A 15,848-nucleotide genomic window follows, 5' to 3' on the forward strand; every position below is an offset into this window, starting at 1 on the left:
CCACGGATAGCTACCGACAACAACTGTTGCATCAAGATGTGACAATCATGAGACTTCAACCCAATTAACTTCAAATCTTGCATTGACACTAGGCTCTTCACATTTGAGGAATGTCCTTGTGGCACTTTCACACCTTTTAGACATTGACAAAAACTAATTTTTTCATCTTTTGACATTGTGTAACAGGCTGGGGGCAAATATGTACGCTTACCCATTTCTATGGGTGCCAACTCGTCGCGTATGTTCATCTCAATCAAATCTAAACGAGCATTTAGACCATCCTTCGTCTTCCCGTTAATGTTAAGAAGTGTACCAATTAAGCTATCACACACATTCTTCTCAACATGCATTACATCTATACAATGTCTGACTTCTAACCTCGACCAGTACGGAAGATCAAAGAAGATTGATTTCTTCTTCCAAATATTTGTCACAGATGACTTTTTTTTGACTTACCGAAGGTGTGGTCTATGTTATTTACCTTTTCGTAAACCTCAACACCGGTTAATGGAGTTGGTGGACCACTACCCTCTTGGTGTCCATTAAAGGCTTTTTTCAACCTCCGGTAAGGATGATGACTTCTAAGAAACCTCCGATGCCGAAGATATACTGTTTTCCTTCCATGTTTCAATTGTTGAGAAGCAGTGTCTTCTTCGCATATTGGACACGCTTTGTGACCCTTAACACTATAACCTGATAAGTTACCATATGCCGGAAAGTCATTGATGGGAAGATACCACATAACCTTCATTGGGGGTCCATACTTTTCCATGTCATCAATAGAATCATCATCTTTTTGTTTCAACTTATAACGTGATAACCCACACCTCGGACAACTTTTCAACAATTCAAAATCTTTCCGGTATAATATACAATCATTAGGACATGCATGTATCTTTTTGTACTCCATACCCATTGGACAAAGAATCTTTTTGGCCTCGTAATTACGATTAGGTAGACTATTTCCTTCTGGAAGCATATCCTTCAACAGCTGGAACAATTCCGTGAAGCTTTTATCAGTCCATCCGTTTATTACCTTCAAATTCATCAATCTTAACACCGCCGACAACCGTGTGAAGTTAGTTGATCCAGGATACAAAGGAGTCTCTGCATCTTTTGACATACTTTCATATCCATGCGCTTTTGCAAAACACTCAGCTCCCACATCACGAATCATGTCCTCCAATCGATCATCATCTCCATCATCGTGTACTGCTTCATCCATGGTAGAACCCACATATTCTTCAGTTACGGAAACACGTGGTAAATTTAATAATTCACCATGCCATATCCAAGTTGTATAAGATCGAAGAAACCTATCACATAGCAGGTGTTCCCTCATGATATTCACACCCAGTATCCTTCCATTCAAACAGTTAACGCACGGACACCTGATCTTTGCTCCATCATGACCACTAATAATCGCGTTACGCTGCGCAAATTGTATAAATTCCTCTACTCCCCTTTCGTACTCATCACTTATACGAGCAACATTAATCCAACCTCGATCCATTATATATTCTCGAATAGTTAGGATTTTCTAATAATTAGTATTCTATTCTATCTCACACATTTGCCGAGGGTCGAACACCTCCGGACTCAATCCAAACACGATAATTCTATTCTAAAAGTAACAATAACTAACATAACATAAAACTTTTATTAAAATGTAATTAACAACTAACTAAATATATATAATATAAATTTAAGAAAATACAAATTATATAATACAAATTTATATATAATAATATATAAATTAATTGTTTCCGTAACTAATTTATTAAATTATATATAAATTATAATAAACAAAAATTCAAAATACACAGAAATATATAAATTATTAGTTATTAGTTATAAATTCCAAGTTGTATTAGTTATTAATTAAATATATATTATAATTAAAAAAAAATAAAAATTCAAAATACTAAATAAAAATTCAAAATATTAAATATAAATTCAAAATATTAAATACAAAACCAACCTTTCCGTCGTCAAGAAGATTGATGGTGATCGGAGTGGAAGACAATGGCGAAGGCGGCGGCGGAAGCTGTGGCGGTGGCGGAGCAGGAAAACAACACCGAACACCAATGGAACAGTAACCTAAGTGCCACAAACGAAGTAAGGAAACGAAAATGACAATGACAACGAAGTGAATAATGAATGATGCGAAAACGAATGAGTGATGAAACTTACAAAACGCAGAGAGAAGAAACTGAACTGAGCGGAAAACGTTGAAACGAAGAGCGGAGAAGAGGAAAGTGAAAGTGAAAGTGAAACTAGTGGCGCGCTTCAAATTTTTAGGGTAAAATTGTTTTACAAATGCGGTTGTAGGGTAAGACCGCATTTGTAAATCATTTGAATTGATTTACAAATGCGGTCATACTCTACAACCGCATTTGTAAAACAATTTAATTTAAAAAATGCCACCGCGTTTTTTACAAATGCGTTTAAGCGCTAAGCCGCACTAAATAAAGGGTCGTTGTTTTACATTTCTGCACTAGTGCCATTATGGTGGAAAACGCCTCCACTATGAAAGTGAGATTACAATATTTGTTCCTCTCACTTGGTGGGAATAACACTCAATCTCACCCAACAATGATGAAATACAAAGTCTCTCTAACATCTCACTAGGGTCTTTAATCTCAAGGATGAAATACAAAGTCTCTCTAACATTTAGAATTTCTAATCTTACCATTATGGTGGGAAAACGCCTCCACTATGAAAGTGATATTACAATATTTATTCCCCTCACTTTGTGAGGATAACACTTAATCTCACCCAACAAGGGTGGAATACCAAAGTCTCTCCAACATCTTACTAGGATTTCTAATCTCACCCAAGAAGGATGGAATACAAAGTCTCTCTAATATCTCACTAGGATTTCTAATCTCACCATTATGGTGGATATCTACTCTCTCCTTTTCTCTCTATGTTGTTCTTCTCACTTGCTTCATTTTATTCTCTTCCTCAGAAGTTCCTTTTATACAGAGAATGAGAGGAAAACTTCTTCATAAAGAGATACAATTTTCAAGAAAGAGATACAATTTCAAAAACACTTTTAAATGATCATCATTAAATATATTAGTTACCAATATTCATGGATTATAATCTTTCATTAAATTAAGGAGGGATTCCCAACAACTCCTACTTTCTTAGTCTTATTGCCGGTATCTTATTGTTTAAACTGATTTTTTTTTAGAAGACATTAAAGAGAGAGACCGAATCAATAAGGGACTGTGGTCTTTTGTTTTGTTGTCTTGATGAACTATTTATTTTTTAGTGAAGGAAAATATTTATAAAAAAATTGTTAAAAAGGGACAAATTTGGGATGCAACGGTAGAAATAAATAAATATGTAAAACAAAAAGATTACTAAACAAAACCTGAAAATTGAAACGAGATTCAGACATATATACTGAATTGCACAAATCTTTTTTGTAAATGATAAAAATAAATTCATTTGTATAATCTGATATATAATCCTAAATCCAATTTCTACTATGCATTGTGCAAGTCGATATTTAAAATAAATAAAAAATTGAATTTCTGAATGGCCATCCAATATGAAAAAATTATGATTTCGTGACTCTTCGAATTTTGCAGATAGAGCTAATAGTTGCTCCTCGGGAGTGTTGGAGTTTTCAGAAGGCAATAAAGGGAGAGAGTGAATTAATGGGATTGTGATTTTTTGTTCTTGTTGTCTTGCTATCTTCTTTCTGGATAATTTAAGGTCCAAGTTTTGACTTCAAAAACAAGAACACAGCACACAGCGTGTGTTTTTACTTGAGAAACAAAAACCTAATGAATGATGTGTTTTCAGCTGTAAATTTTAGTTACAGTAGAGAAAGATACCTCCTTGGAGCTCAGACAGCCTATCCAAGTTACACCAGCCTCAAAGCTAAGATGTACATGTTCAAAATATAAGTACTTTGAAATCTTCTCATTATGCACTACTCATGTTTGATGTTATTTGTGTGTGTTTGTTTATGCATAACTATTTTTTCTTTGCTTTACAAACACTTCAGAAAACTTATGGGTGTATGTTTCTAAATCTGTATATAGTTGCCGTAGTTTGAATTTGTGAAAACTTGCAGACAAAATCCTCACTCACTGCACCATATTATGTTCTATTCACTTGTCCTCTCAATGAAATTCCATAGTTCTGAGTTAACATTGTATAAAAAACGATACTTTTATTCATATGATAACACTCGTATAATATCTCACGCTCTTGCATATGCCACAGCTACAAGGCTACCTATTATACTATTCTAGACCTCTTGCTAATAGCAGGGCCGGTATATTCTCACAATCATAAATCAGTATCACCCTAATGACGAAAATTTCCTATATAGTAGGATTTTTATAATATACATACTTTATCTAGCAGGCTAAGCATTTTAATTTATATCTCATCAACATAAATCATGATCTGTCTGAATCCGATTGCTCGTGGGCTTCCCAATCTGTAGACAACCAATTGGTGGGAGTGTTGGAGTTTTCAATTCACCATATGTCTGCCAGCAGAAAGGATCATAGAGATGGTTTTGTTCTTGAAGTGGTTTCAACTCAACAGCCGTTAAAGAAACATCTACACAAGGAAGGCTATCACTGCAGGCAAAGTTGACTGGCATAACTGTGTATGTCCCCCTTATCCTTTCATAGTTGATTCCAGCCAGAGAAACAGCTGATGTTTGGTTTTTGCAGGTTCTTTTGTCGCAGTAGAATTGATCGATCACAATTGGGAATTGAACTTCAGAAACTTGTATATTTGAGAATAGTATTCCTTGCACAGAGCCTGACCCTCCCTGCAGTGCAGATGTACATGTTAATGTGTAAGAGATCATAATTTTCCACCATTTTCTAGAGCTGGAAATGATGGCAGAACTTGGATTGAATGAGAACTTTGTGACATTTGATTGAATCATATTTAGCGTTGATAAAAAAATCACAAATGTTTAATTAATTGGATTGCAGGCTACAAGAACACACAATTTTTACTGCATCTTAGAGTAGCTATCAAGTTTGGCAATTTCTCATGTTACCCGAAAAATCATGTAAAAATAAGTTGAACGTTTAAAATTGATTTCCAATGTACTCATTTGTGCTCCCAGAACTAATTCAGTTAACAGATTATTGACTTCATTGTAATGACCATTCTTTAAAATGGTAACCACTTCAGGGTATAAAATGATTCTGAAGTCAAATTTTCCGTTTGACTTAGAAACAGATACTTTACTTTGTGAGCTTAATCTTGGAAAATGCATTGCGTTTCTTATACTTTACCTGCCATGTTTTGATTCTGACGCCAGTCATTGTGTTGTGCATGTTCACATCCCTGACAGTAATGTTGGAAACACAGGCTCTGGTGTTATCCTTTCCTAGACTTCCAATGCTGATTCCATGCCCTGGTCCACAGTTGACATTGTGTACATATACGTTTGAGCATCCAGTTTGTATGGAAATACAGTCATCTCCTGCGCAATAGTTGGAATTCAAATACAGTGAGCCAACTTGGACCATTTATGTCAGTAAGTCTACATAGTCTGTTTTACTTTTGTTTTTTGTCCATTTGCAATCATCCCCCTCCCCACCCCAAACTTTTGGTAGCTTTAATGGACCACTGGATATGCTATTTTCTTCAGCCTCAATTGTGTGTGAAGGACTGAAGAGGAATGTGAGGCAGAAGTTATAATTCCAATAAGACAAGAGTGAAGAAATGCAAAAACAAAAGCTCTTGTTTATGGAACTGAGTACTCTACAATTGGATGATGCAGTGTGGATTTTGCAGTTGACACGTGCCATGTAGCTTATGACTAGCAGGCATTGCAATTTTTTTTGTAGCTATGTGTCCAACCTGGTTGCGGATAGGATAGGATAATGCCATGCTCTTTTAAGAATCATAGAACATGCATATAATAACTGTTTTTTTTGGTTTTCTTCTTTTGTCTTGAGTTTTCATTTTCACTTTAATTTTGTCCCTATCTACCACATGGCCCTCATAATAAATTTTCAAAATGAAAGAGAATGTGGCACAAGTTAATGAAATATTACCACATGCCATTGTGCTGCCATATATCAATACATCTTTGGAGTTCTGAAGGTGAATTCCATCTGTGTTAGGACTGTTCCCAGGGGATGATATGCTCACATTATGGACCAAGACCCCATTGCAGTTGTCAAACTTGAGGTGGCATTGTGGACTATTTAGAATTGTTATGCCTGTAACTGTTGGGTTAAAACTCCCATAGAACCGCAGTGCCTGTGCATAAAAATCACCTCCATTACATTCCAATAATAACTCCTAAACATGAATCAAATTTGCTGTTAAAGGTTTAAAATGGTCCTCACAGTTGGCTTGACGGATGGCATTTTTCCTCCCAGCTCACTTTGAATCTAGTACAATCACGTAGGTATAAAACAATTAGGCTCAGGTGAGTGACAAAATTGCAATGTTAGAAATTACAAAGCAAGAACTATAAGAACAATACTACTTCTTATAACACATCTCATTGTTATTTTAAAATTTACAGAAAACTACAAATTACCGGCAGTGGGGGACTTGGTACAGTCTGGTTTAAAGGGACTATGAGTTTTTCTTCATCATCTATAGGATCATCATATTGATGATCTTGCCACCACACAGAGCCTTTTCCATCAATGATACCATTTCCTTGAATGGTAATTCCCACCAACTTAGTAAATTCTAACCACTGTAGTAGTCCTCTGCCCCAGGCATTGGGGTTTGTTGGTGCAACAATGGTGCCATCAAGCTGACACAACATAACCTTATTAGCATCACTTCAACTGAATTGTCGGTTGATACAGTATGCATAATAAACAGGGACAATCACGTGTAATGGTAAATATGTGAAAATATAAAGAACAATAGTAAGAGGTAGTTTTATTTTTATTTTATTTTGTGGTGGTTGTGAAGAGTTTATTCTTGCTCACATACTTCTGGTTTATGCTAAACTTATTTAACCATATTTTAAAATATTAATAAATAAATCTTTAAAAGTAATTGTTTTCTTACATTCCTCCTTTGTTTCAAATTCCCTTCGTATTATCATTAAACTGTAGTTTAATTCTTGTATTTGGACTAAACATCACTAGGATTTTTCATATTTCGTGTAACTTTTTCAATGATTTTTCTATAAAAATTTGTGAACAACGAGTTTGCTGTGAATTTTGTAAAATTTCACTAATTACTCACTCGTTTACAAATGTAAAAAGTTTCAGTAATAAAATTTTATTCTAATGATAACAGACTTGAAATAAAAAATAAATGTGAGTGATGAAAGTTAATTTAAAAAAAAAAATAGTTTATGACTAAATTGAAGCACTCATAAACTTGAAGGAACAAATTGATCATTCTCTTTCTTTTTCTAAATTTGCATCTTAACTTAATCAAGCTCTTAATTTTTATTTTTCAAAAAAATCAGCACTGTTAATTTGTAAAAACTGATTAGACAACTCTCCTAGAAATTACTCAATTTTTTCTTCTTGAAAACGTATATGTTATTTGTAATTTATTTTAAATAAATGACATCTACCTTCTTTAACTCTGCAGTTAAATATTTTATTTACTTTAAAAATTTTAACTAAAATTACAATAAACGAAAATGACAGGCATGTGTTATTTTTATCAGAATGACAGAAATATTGATGTTATTTTCTGATGCCACATCACATTCGGCTCATGAACACACTTGTGGGGTATCATGTTATTTAGTTTTTTTCTTTTTGCATTTTCATTTCATTTCTTTTTGTTTTATTTTCCTGTTATTTTCTCTTTTTCTCTCTGTTCATTCCTGCTACTTTCTCTGTGTAGATATGTTACCTGAAAAACGATGTTGGGTTTACAGTATGGGCCCGAGAATGAAATGGGCCCCACAAAGAAGACGTAGTCTGATGGAACCACCATTGTTGATGCCTCTACTTTGCAAGCTTCAGCCCAAGCTGCTTGAAATGCCTGAATTCAATTTTAATTACAGTAGCAATTTAATTAAGATGCACTAACATTATAAAAATAAATATTATAATGTAGAACGATTTCTGATCCATTGGTAATGTTTTCTTAAAATTTAAATAAATTTTCTCTAGGTTAATAAAAATACTATATTAAATAATGGGTGGAGTTTTGATGACTGATGTGTGTTCTATAAACTAAAAATTGTTGTAGAAAATGTGACTTAACTGTCGTAACGAGAATAATTTTTTAAGTAGGTTCCACCCTCTTTGGCTTGTTCTGGTGTCTTCACTTTTCTGTATTTTCCACTATATATTTTGCTCTCATTTTATGTCACTGTAAGCTTTGTTTAATGGCATATTACTAACTGAAGAGTGAAGAGCAACATCACAAACAGAAAAGACAGAAAAAACAATTTTTTATGCTCCTCATGGCCTATTATTTTTACTAATTACCATGGACTTGTTTACTTGGACCCAGATCAATGAAAATTCTCACATAAACCTTAACCAAATCCAAATATTACCTGTTAAATGGGGAAGGTTTTAAATTGAAACTTATAACCATAATTTTAAAGATTATTACTAAATATTGGGCCACTTCACTTTTTACTAACATTTGTAGTTACATGAGCATAACTGTGAGCAGAAAAGTAGTTTTGAATAACATAATATTTTAGAAAATTTTAACCACAAACCACCTAAACTGTATCCCCCTTGTAACTATGGTGTTCCCTGAATTCTACTAGGAACATTGAATTCTATGATAAACTGAAATTTCTCAGTCTTACATGTTAACTAGTTAGTAGCAGAAGTTGCATTAAGAGGTTCAAAGAGTTTACCTTTGTGTCATCAGTTTTTCCATCTCCCTTGGCACCAAAATCTAGCACATTGAAGGTGGTGGTGGTAGAAGAATGGCCACCATTGTAAGGTTTTGGTGGGGGAGTTGTGGGGTTATCCTCATTTGAGGGTGGTGGTTTGGGAGTGTTTCTTTGAGGTGGTGGTGGATATGGTGGTGAGGGAGTGCCTTTATGTGATGGAGGCTTTGGCTTTGATCCTCCTCCACCATGGTTTTTGTTGTGACCATTTCCATAATTCTTTCCTTTTTTCTTATACACAGCATCTGAGACGTCCCTGCTGCTTTGCCTCCAGTGCTTGCCTCTTCTTGCAATGCAGGCTTCAAAATTGGAAGACCAAATGAGAAATACAATGAGAAACATGTATGTGAAGCCCCTGAAACTCAAGGCACTCATGTTGGTAGCTTCTGGTGAAATGTGAACAGAAATTCAGCAGAGGACACACTGAGAGAGAGAGAGAGAGATGAGAGATGAGAGAGGTTCTTTGTGTTGCCAAAACAAACAAGTGACGGCTCTGTTTATATAAGGAGAAGACTTGAAGGCTAATACTAATAATTGTGCAGGCAAATACAAGTATATTAAAATATTCTTCAAAATGTTAGGCATTTATGATTTCATTCTCCATTCTTCTTCTTTTTTTCATCTTTCATTAATTAGTATGTTTTCCTTTTTGTGAAATTTGGTTAGAATTTGTTTAGTGGAGCTGCTATTCTCTTGCCACATACACAACAATGTCATTGCATGTGACCATACAAAGCGACAGTTAAGGGGGCTACTCTTGTATTTTAACCATGGCTTCTGCATGCCCTTCATTATTACCCTATTGGAGGAACCCTCGAGCCAAATCTACCTGCTGTATCTGTCCAACTTTCCTAGCTTTACCTCATAATAGTACACCATTATTGTTACTAGATTAAATCCAAATTAAACAAAGATATTCCTTCACCATGTTTCAGCATCACAGAATGACACTAAGTAACAAGACAAGTTCAAGATAAAGTTTGCAACATGATGTGGATTTTATTTACCCTTTTCCCAGTGGTAATAATAGTCTAGGAGATTTCAATCACATTTGACCTGTTTGCTTCCTCTGCACCAATTATATGCCTTAGTTTTTTTAACATGTATTATTATTAATGTCATAAATGAAGATTTTGTGAAAATCTAAACCAAAAAAACCACGTGAATGGGTCTATAAGGTGTCAATGGCACACAAATTGTCACAGGTCTTTTATGATCACGTGCAACCTTCACGGGCCAAGAGTTCTGTCATTTTGTCTTGTTAAGCCATGAGCAACACCTATGTGGTCAGAAAGACCCTCCAATTAAGCATTTTTGTGTTCCTCTTTTCCTTATTTAACCGAAAGAGAAAAAAATTGGTGCTGAACCACGAGAGATTGAGGGAAGTGAAGTGAATGAATAAAAAAAAGAAGCAAGGTATTGTACCTGCAAGGATGGATTTGTGAGAAACCATCCTTCACGCCCACTGATTTGCAGCATTTTTTCATGTTTATGCTAGACAACATTTTCTGTACACACACATGAATAAAAACAAAAGAAAAAGTACAATATCATGCTCCTCCTGCACCAATTTCTGTGCGTGAGGTTCTCATATCTGTTGAGGCCCCCAAAACAGAAAAAAGTGAAATATATTGCATAGAAAAAGGTTCACTAAAACCAGACAAGTGAACAAGAAAATTCACTTTCATTAGATCATATGTCAAAATCCCAATGTGAGTGGGGGTCACATTAGTTTAATTTATCAATTAGTGATCCTAATTCAGAGTTGGATGCAGTAATCAATTTTCATTCATTTTTTTTTACTGTTGCTCAATTTCAGGGACCAAACCAGCCATGTTTCTCTTTCTCTTTCACACCCTCCATGTGTACCTCTTCTGCATAATGAGTTTTCCACGTATAAATACTCTGCAAACAATCATAGGTGCTCCATTCTTCATTTACATGCCATATATTGAACTTTTATATGTAAACTGTTACCATTACAAAGACAATTCAGGTTCAATTTCACTTTACTTTATCAGCAAGATAAATTATCTCTTACATATCCTTCATTGGGTGAAAGGGAAATTTCTGATTAATGTAAACTATACAAGTCACGTGAAAGTGAGATTGAACCAAAGTACTGAAAATGCTAGACAAAGAGTGCACTGAAATATTATGTTACTGTAGTCATATTATTAATCAGCATTTAACTACATTTGGGATACCATTACTTTAAGTTATTTGATTTGATAAATTAAAAATTATGTTTGTACCAAAGTTAGATTATATAATATGTATGTTTTTTTCTTTTGGGTGACACTGATGGGCACGAGGTGCATTGGACTATCATATGCAATCATCAAACATCAAATATGGGTTTCTGTTATTTACATGTGTTTGCTTCATTCTCTGTGAGTTTCTCTCTACAGTAAACTGGCAGTGACATATTTACACAGATACCACTACTTCACAGTGTCACTCCCCATTCTCATCAATAGTGTTTATCTGTGACTTCATTGACCTATTTTTTCACAAGTCCCATTCTTTGCTTCCAACCATTTCTTTATCTTCACATGAACATTAATCTTCTTTTAATCTTTTATCAATAAATATATACGAAGTTTGTACACGTCTCTTAAATGGGGTATTCGTGTTCGACACATATTGGATACTAACACGTGTATTATACATATTGGTGAAATGTTTAATTTATTAAATATTTGTTGAGTCTCTGATATTTCTAGTATGGGTCGAAATAATTTTAAAAAGGATAAATATAATGATTTTCTAAAAATTCAAATTTATTGTATAAGTTTTTATTATAATTATAGAAATTATGAACAAATCATTTTAAACTAGTAATGATAAACATTTTTTTTTGCGACAAAGAAAAATTTAATCATACTTGTTCACATAAATCTTTGATTGTCAATTTATATAATTTATAATGATATAATATATACATTTGTGTCCTCTTGTATCCTACATTTTGAAAAAGTACATGTGTATCCTACATGTAAATGTGTATCCTACATTTACATGTGTCGAGGTTTTCGTGTTGTGTCTATGTCCATGTTAATGTCTGTGATACATATATTCTTAAAGTAATTGTTGGAGATCTCACATCGACTAGAGATTAAAGTCTTTCATGGTATATAAGTGGGTGCAAACCTCAACCTCATGAACCCGTTTTATGGGGTTGAGTTAGACTTAAAGTCCACTTCGTAACAGTAATTATTATAAAATTAATGATCTCGTTATACATGAAAATTATCTGACATAATGCAGAAAAACGTATATTTTAAAAACATTCTATCAAATAAGATCCCAAAAACTAAAGCTATAATATAAGCAAAGAAAATTTAGGTACAATTCAACTTACCCTCTCCTTTTTCACAACTCACAATGAACTTGAGTTCAACCATATTATAATATTCAACCACACCAACTATGGTACCTTTAATACCTGTATGTTACTCTGTTTTTCACATTGGTGACAAATTTTTGCTACTTTCGAAAATATACATTATATATACTTTGGTAAAATTCCAATCTTTCAACTGTTACTTTTTTTATTTTATCCGCAGAAATATATTACCTTTCTTACCGATTACCAAACACGTATGCAATTGTAACATGTTTCCTAAACATGAGGACATGTAGACAACAAGACTTGCAAGAGAGAATAGAATCCATTGATTATATAAAATAAAAGAGTCTAATAGATAGACAATTCAACAATTAGTTAATTGCTCCTTATTACAAAATAAAATAAAATGAAAAATAATTTTTCACTGAAATATAGATACATGTAAAGAAATGAAGAAATTTTACTGGAGATTTTATTATGTACTTGTCAAAGTAACATCTTTTACTTACATATACCACGTTTCATTAAAAAGTTAATTTTCATTGTACTTTGTAATCTAGAACAATTAAGTGTTGTTTTGTTAATATATATGAATTCAGAATAAAATTAGTTCAATAAATATACATGCATGTTTTCTTTTTCAAAGTGTTAATTGCATTAATCATTTAGTAAAGTGCATAGCTTTTCTATATTTGAATCCACATTAATTTTTTTTTTTAAAATAATCAACAATAAATATGATCATACAAAAACAAGAGAAATGAATGTGTTGGCTGATAAATTCTTCACTAAATTCAAGTATTTACTTATAAAATATTTATATGCAAAATATAAGAATTTTTCAAAGACTTACTTATGTAAAAAATCAATTATAAGATGTATAAGTTAACCCACTCAACATTTACTCAATAAATATTTTTTCTGTTGTGAAGGGAAAGGGCAATCTTAATTATATTAATAGCTGAAAAAGATCGTTGTAGAAACGATTGTGAAAATAACAGTAATAATTCTATATACAACTAAATTTAGAGAAAAAAAATTTAATCAAATTAAATTAGCTATTATTTTAGACATTAACAAATTATTAGTATATATATAAAATAATTTCTATTATTAATAAAAAATTATAAAATAATTTTTAAATTGATATCTATATTAACTATCAAAGTTTTAGTTACATATGTTTTATATTTTATATTAGTTTTTAAGAGATTAATAGAAACTAATTTAGAATATAAAATAGTTAGTAGTTAAAACTTTGATAACTAATAGTTAGATACCAATTTAGAAACTATTTTATAAAATTTTATTAATAATAAAAACTATTTTTATACTAATACTTATTTTAGTTTATAAAAAATTCTCTAATTTAGTCAATATAATAATTAGTTATTTACTCTTTAAAATTAGTTTTTTTTTTAAATAATATGTTTTGTAGTTTTATTTTACTGTAATAACATTTGATCATAAACTTTTTATATGGGAAGACATTGGCTCACATTATCAAAGTACCTAAATTACATCTTATTTATACAATCTTAAATTAGATTAGTTGTAGGTAAAATATTTGTTAATAATTGAAAAATGTTACCTAAACTATTAATTTTACCGTACTATGATTTAAGTTTTCATTCAGTTGTGGTAATGAGTTGAAAATATTAATTTTTTTTATCATGCTCTTTTGTAATATCATTTTATTAATGAAAAACATTGAACATTTTATAACTTATTGAAAAATTGTTTATAATTAAAAAATGTCAAGTTAAATGAAGAATGATTAATTTTACCGTGCTATGATTTAATTTCTCATTTGGTTGTGTTAAAAGTCCATTACATCATTAAAAATATTTTTTTAAATAATACTCTATTGTAATACAAAATCGAGATAAATGATGTAAATTTTTTACACCATATAAGAATGTAACAAATTTTATCTCTTTTCAGAAACAGAAAGAGAGTAGAAAGAGAAGAAACATGAAGGAGAAGAAAAATTTTATACATTAAGCAAAATGACACTTATACACCCATAATTAAAGTTTGTATATAAAGAAAACGAAAAATAGGGGCTCACGATGATAGTCTAACAAACAGGTGTAACCATCTAAGAGGACCATTGGACTATCTAGTCAGAACCACTAGACAGTCAAAAATGACAATCTAACATGGTTACTATACTATATGTCAGAATCATCTAAAAAGGTCATGAGACAGTCAAACAAGACCGTCTAGGAAAAACTGAGCCACTAGACAATGATCGTCTAGTTTGACTAAAAAAACACAAGACAAATGAAAAAACAAAAAAAAATAAAAAATACAAAAAGGTCAAATATTTTATCAACCCCCATTTGGGAATAAATATTCTTCATTCCCAACTTGGAATGAATGTCTTTGAAGATGGTTTGAGAAAGCAGTTTAGCAAATATATCTGCAACTTGCATGGAAGATGAGATAGGAACTAGATCAAACCAACATTGAGTTTTTCACGAACAATGTGGCAGTCAATTTCTATATGTTTTATACTCTCATGAATCACTTGATTTGAGACAATCTCGATGGTAGAATCGTTGTCACACTATAAAATGATCGGTTAAGTACAAAGAACCTTAAGATCTCAAAGAAGATAGGTAATCCACTAAATTTCACATGTAGTGGGTGTAAGGATAAGATATTCAACCTCATAAGAACTTCTAGAAATGATTTGTTTCTTTTTGTACTTCCAGGAGATAAGGGACTCACCTAAGTATACATAGAAACTAGTAATCTACTTTCGTTTTTCGTGGTAAGTGGCCCAATTAGAGTCACTGTAGGCTTTTAATTGGATAAAATTATTGATGTGAAAGAAAATACAAATCCAGGAGCATTTTTCAGGTATTTAAGAATGTAGAAGGCGACTTATTTGTGGTTTATGGTAGGAGTTTAGGAAAGCTGACTGAGATTGTTAACATAAAAGGCAATATTTGGTCTAGTATTTGTGAGATATATCAATCCTCCAATGAGTCTGCTATAAGAGGATGATTCTTCTTCATTTAATTTTATTCCTTTGACAACTGCTAGACGAGAAGAATGGACCATGTGAGTTGGCATAGGAGCACAATCCAACATTCCAGTTTCTTGAAGGAGATCCAAAGTGTATTTCCTTTGACTTAGATGTAGACCATTTTTTTTTCGTACGACTTCAAGACCAAGAAAATAGGTGAGATCACCTAAATTCTTGATTCTAAACTATTAATCAAACAAAAAGGTTATATGATTAATCTCCAGAGAATTATTTCGTGAGTAATATGTCATCCACATATACAAGAAGAATAATAGTAGTGGTGCCACCATGTTTCAAGAATAGAGCATGATTAGTAGAGGACGAAGTGTAATTGTGTGAAAGTAAAAAATTAGATAATTTTGCATACCATTGGCTTCCAACCTGTCCCAATCCATAAAGGGATATCTGAAGTTTAAAGACATTGTTATTACTTGGAACAACAAGACATGGGAGAGGCTTCTTGTAAACTTCTTCAAGAATACTCCTGTGTAAAAAGGCATTATTGACATCTAGTTACTTGGGGATCTAGTCATTGATAGTAGGAAGAGCCAACATGAGGCAAAAAGTAGTTAACTTGGCTATTGGAAAAAAAGGTGTCCACGGAATCTAGG

The 15,848-nt window shown here is 32.5% G+C and overlaps 1 protein-coding gene and 1 long non-coding RNA gene across 2 annotated transcripts; one reads left to right on the forward strand and one right to left on the reverse strand.

Moving 5' to 3' along the window:
• Nucleotides 1–4,172: 4,172 nt before the first annotated feature.
• Nucleotides 4,173–9,519, reverse strand: LOC137806554 (polygalacturonase At1g48100-like). The gene is made up of 7 exons (XM_068606750.1): nt 8,813–9,519; nt 7,843–7,974; nt 6,548–6,772; nt 6,351–6,395; nt 6,054–6,261; nt 5,286–5,476; nt 4,173–4,807 (listed from the first exon to the last, which is right to left on the reverse strand). The coding sequence occupies exons 1-7, from the start codon at nt 9,221–9,223 to the stop codon at nt 4,415–4,417; spliced, it is 1,605 nt and encodes a 534-aa protein (XP_068462851.1). The 5' UTR covers nt 9,224–9,519; the 3' UTR covers nt 4,173–4,414.
• Nucleotides 5,400–5,708, forward strand: LOC137806555 (uncharacterized). Its single transcript, XR_011080362.1, has 2 exons — nt 5,400–5,530; nt 5,645–5,708. It is a non-coding gene; the product is annotated as an uncharacterized lncRNA (long non-coding RNA).
• Nucleotides 9,520–15,848: the final 6,329 nt, after the last annotated feature.

Source organism: Phaseolus vulgaris, chromosome 3, assembly GCF_000499845.2.
Source record: "Phaseolus vulgaris cultivar G19833 chromosome 3, P. vulgaris v2.0, whole genome shotgun sequence".
Lineage (NCBI taxonomy): Eukaryota > Viridiplantae > Streptophyta > Magnoliopsida > Fabales > Fabaceae > Phaseolus > Phaseolus vulgaris.

Bases quoted from the DNA above. Each gene is read 5' to 3' on its own strand.
- LOC137806554 (XM_068606750.1), bottom strand. From the start codon at position 9,223: ATGAGTGCCTTGAGTTTCAGGGGCTTCACATACATGTTTCTCATTGTA. The intron at 6,262-6,350 runs GTGAGGACCATT...TTTTATGCACAG, and splicing joins TGCCATCCGTCAAGCCAACT to GCACTGCGGTTCTATGGGAG. The intron at 4,808-5,285 runs GTAAAGTATAAG...TCTGCACTGCAG, and splicing joins TCAGAATCAAAACATGGCAG to GGAGGGTCAGGCTCTGTGCA.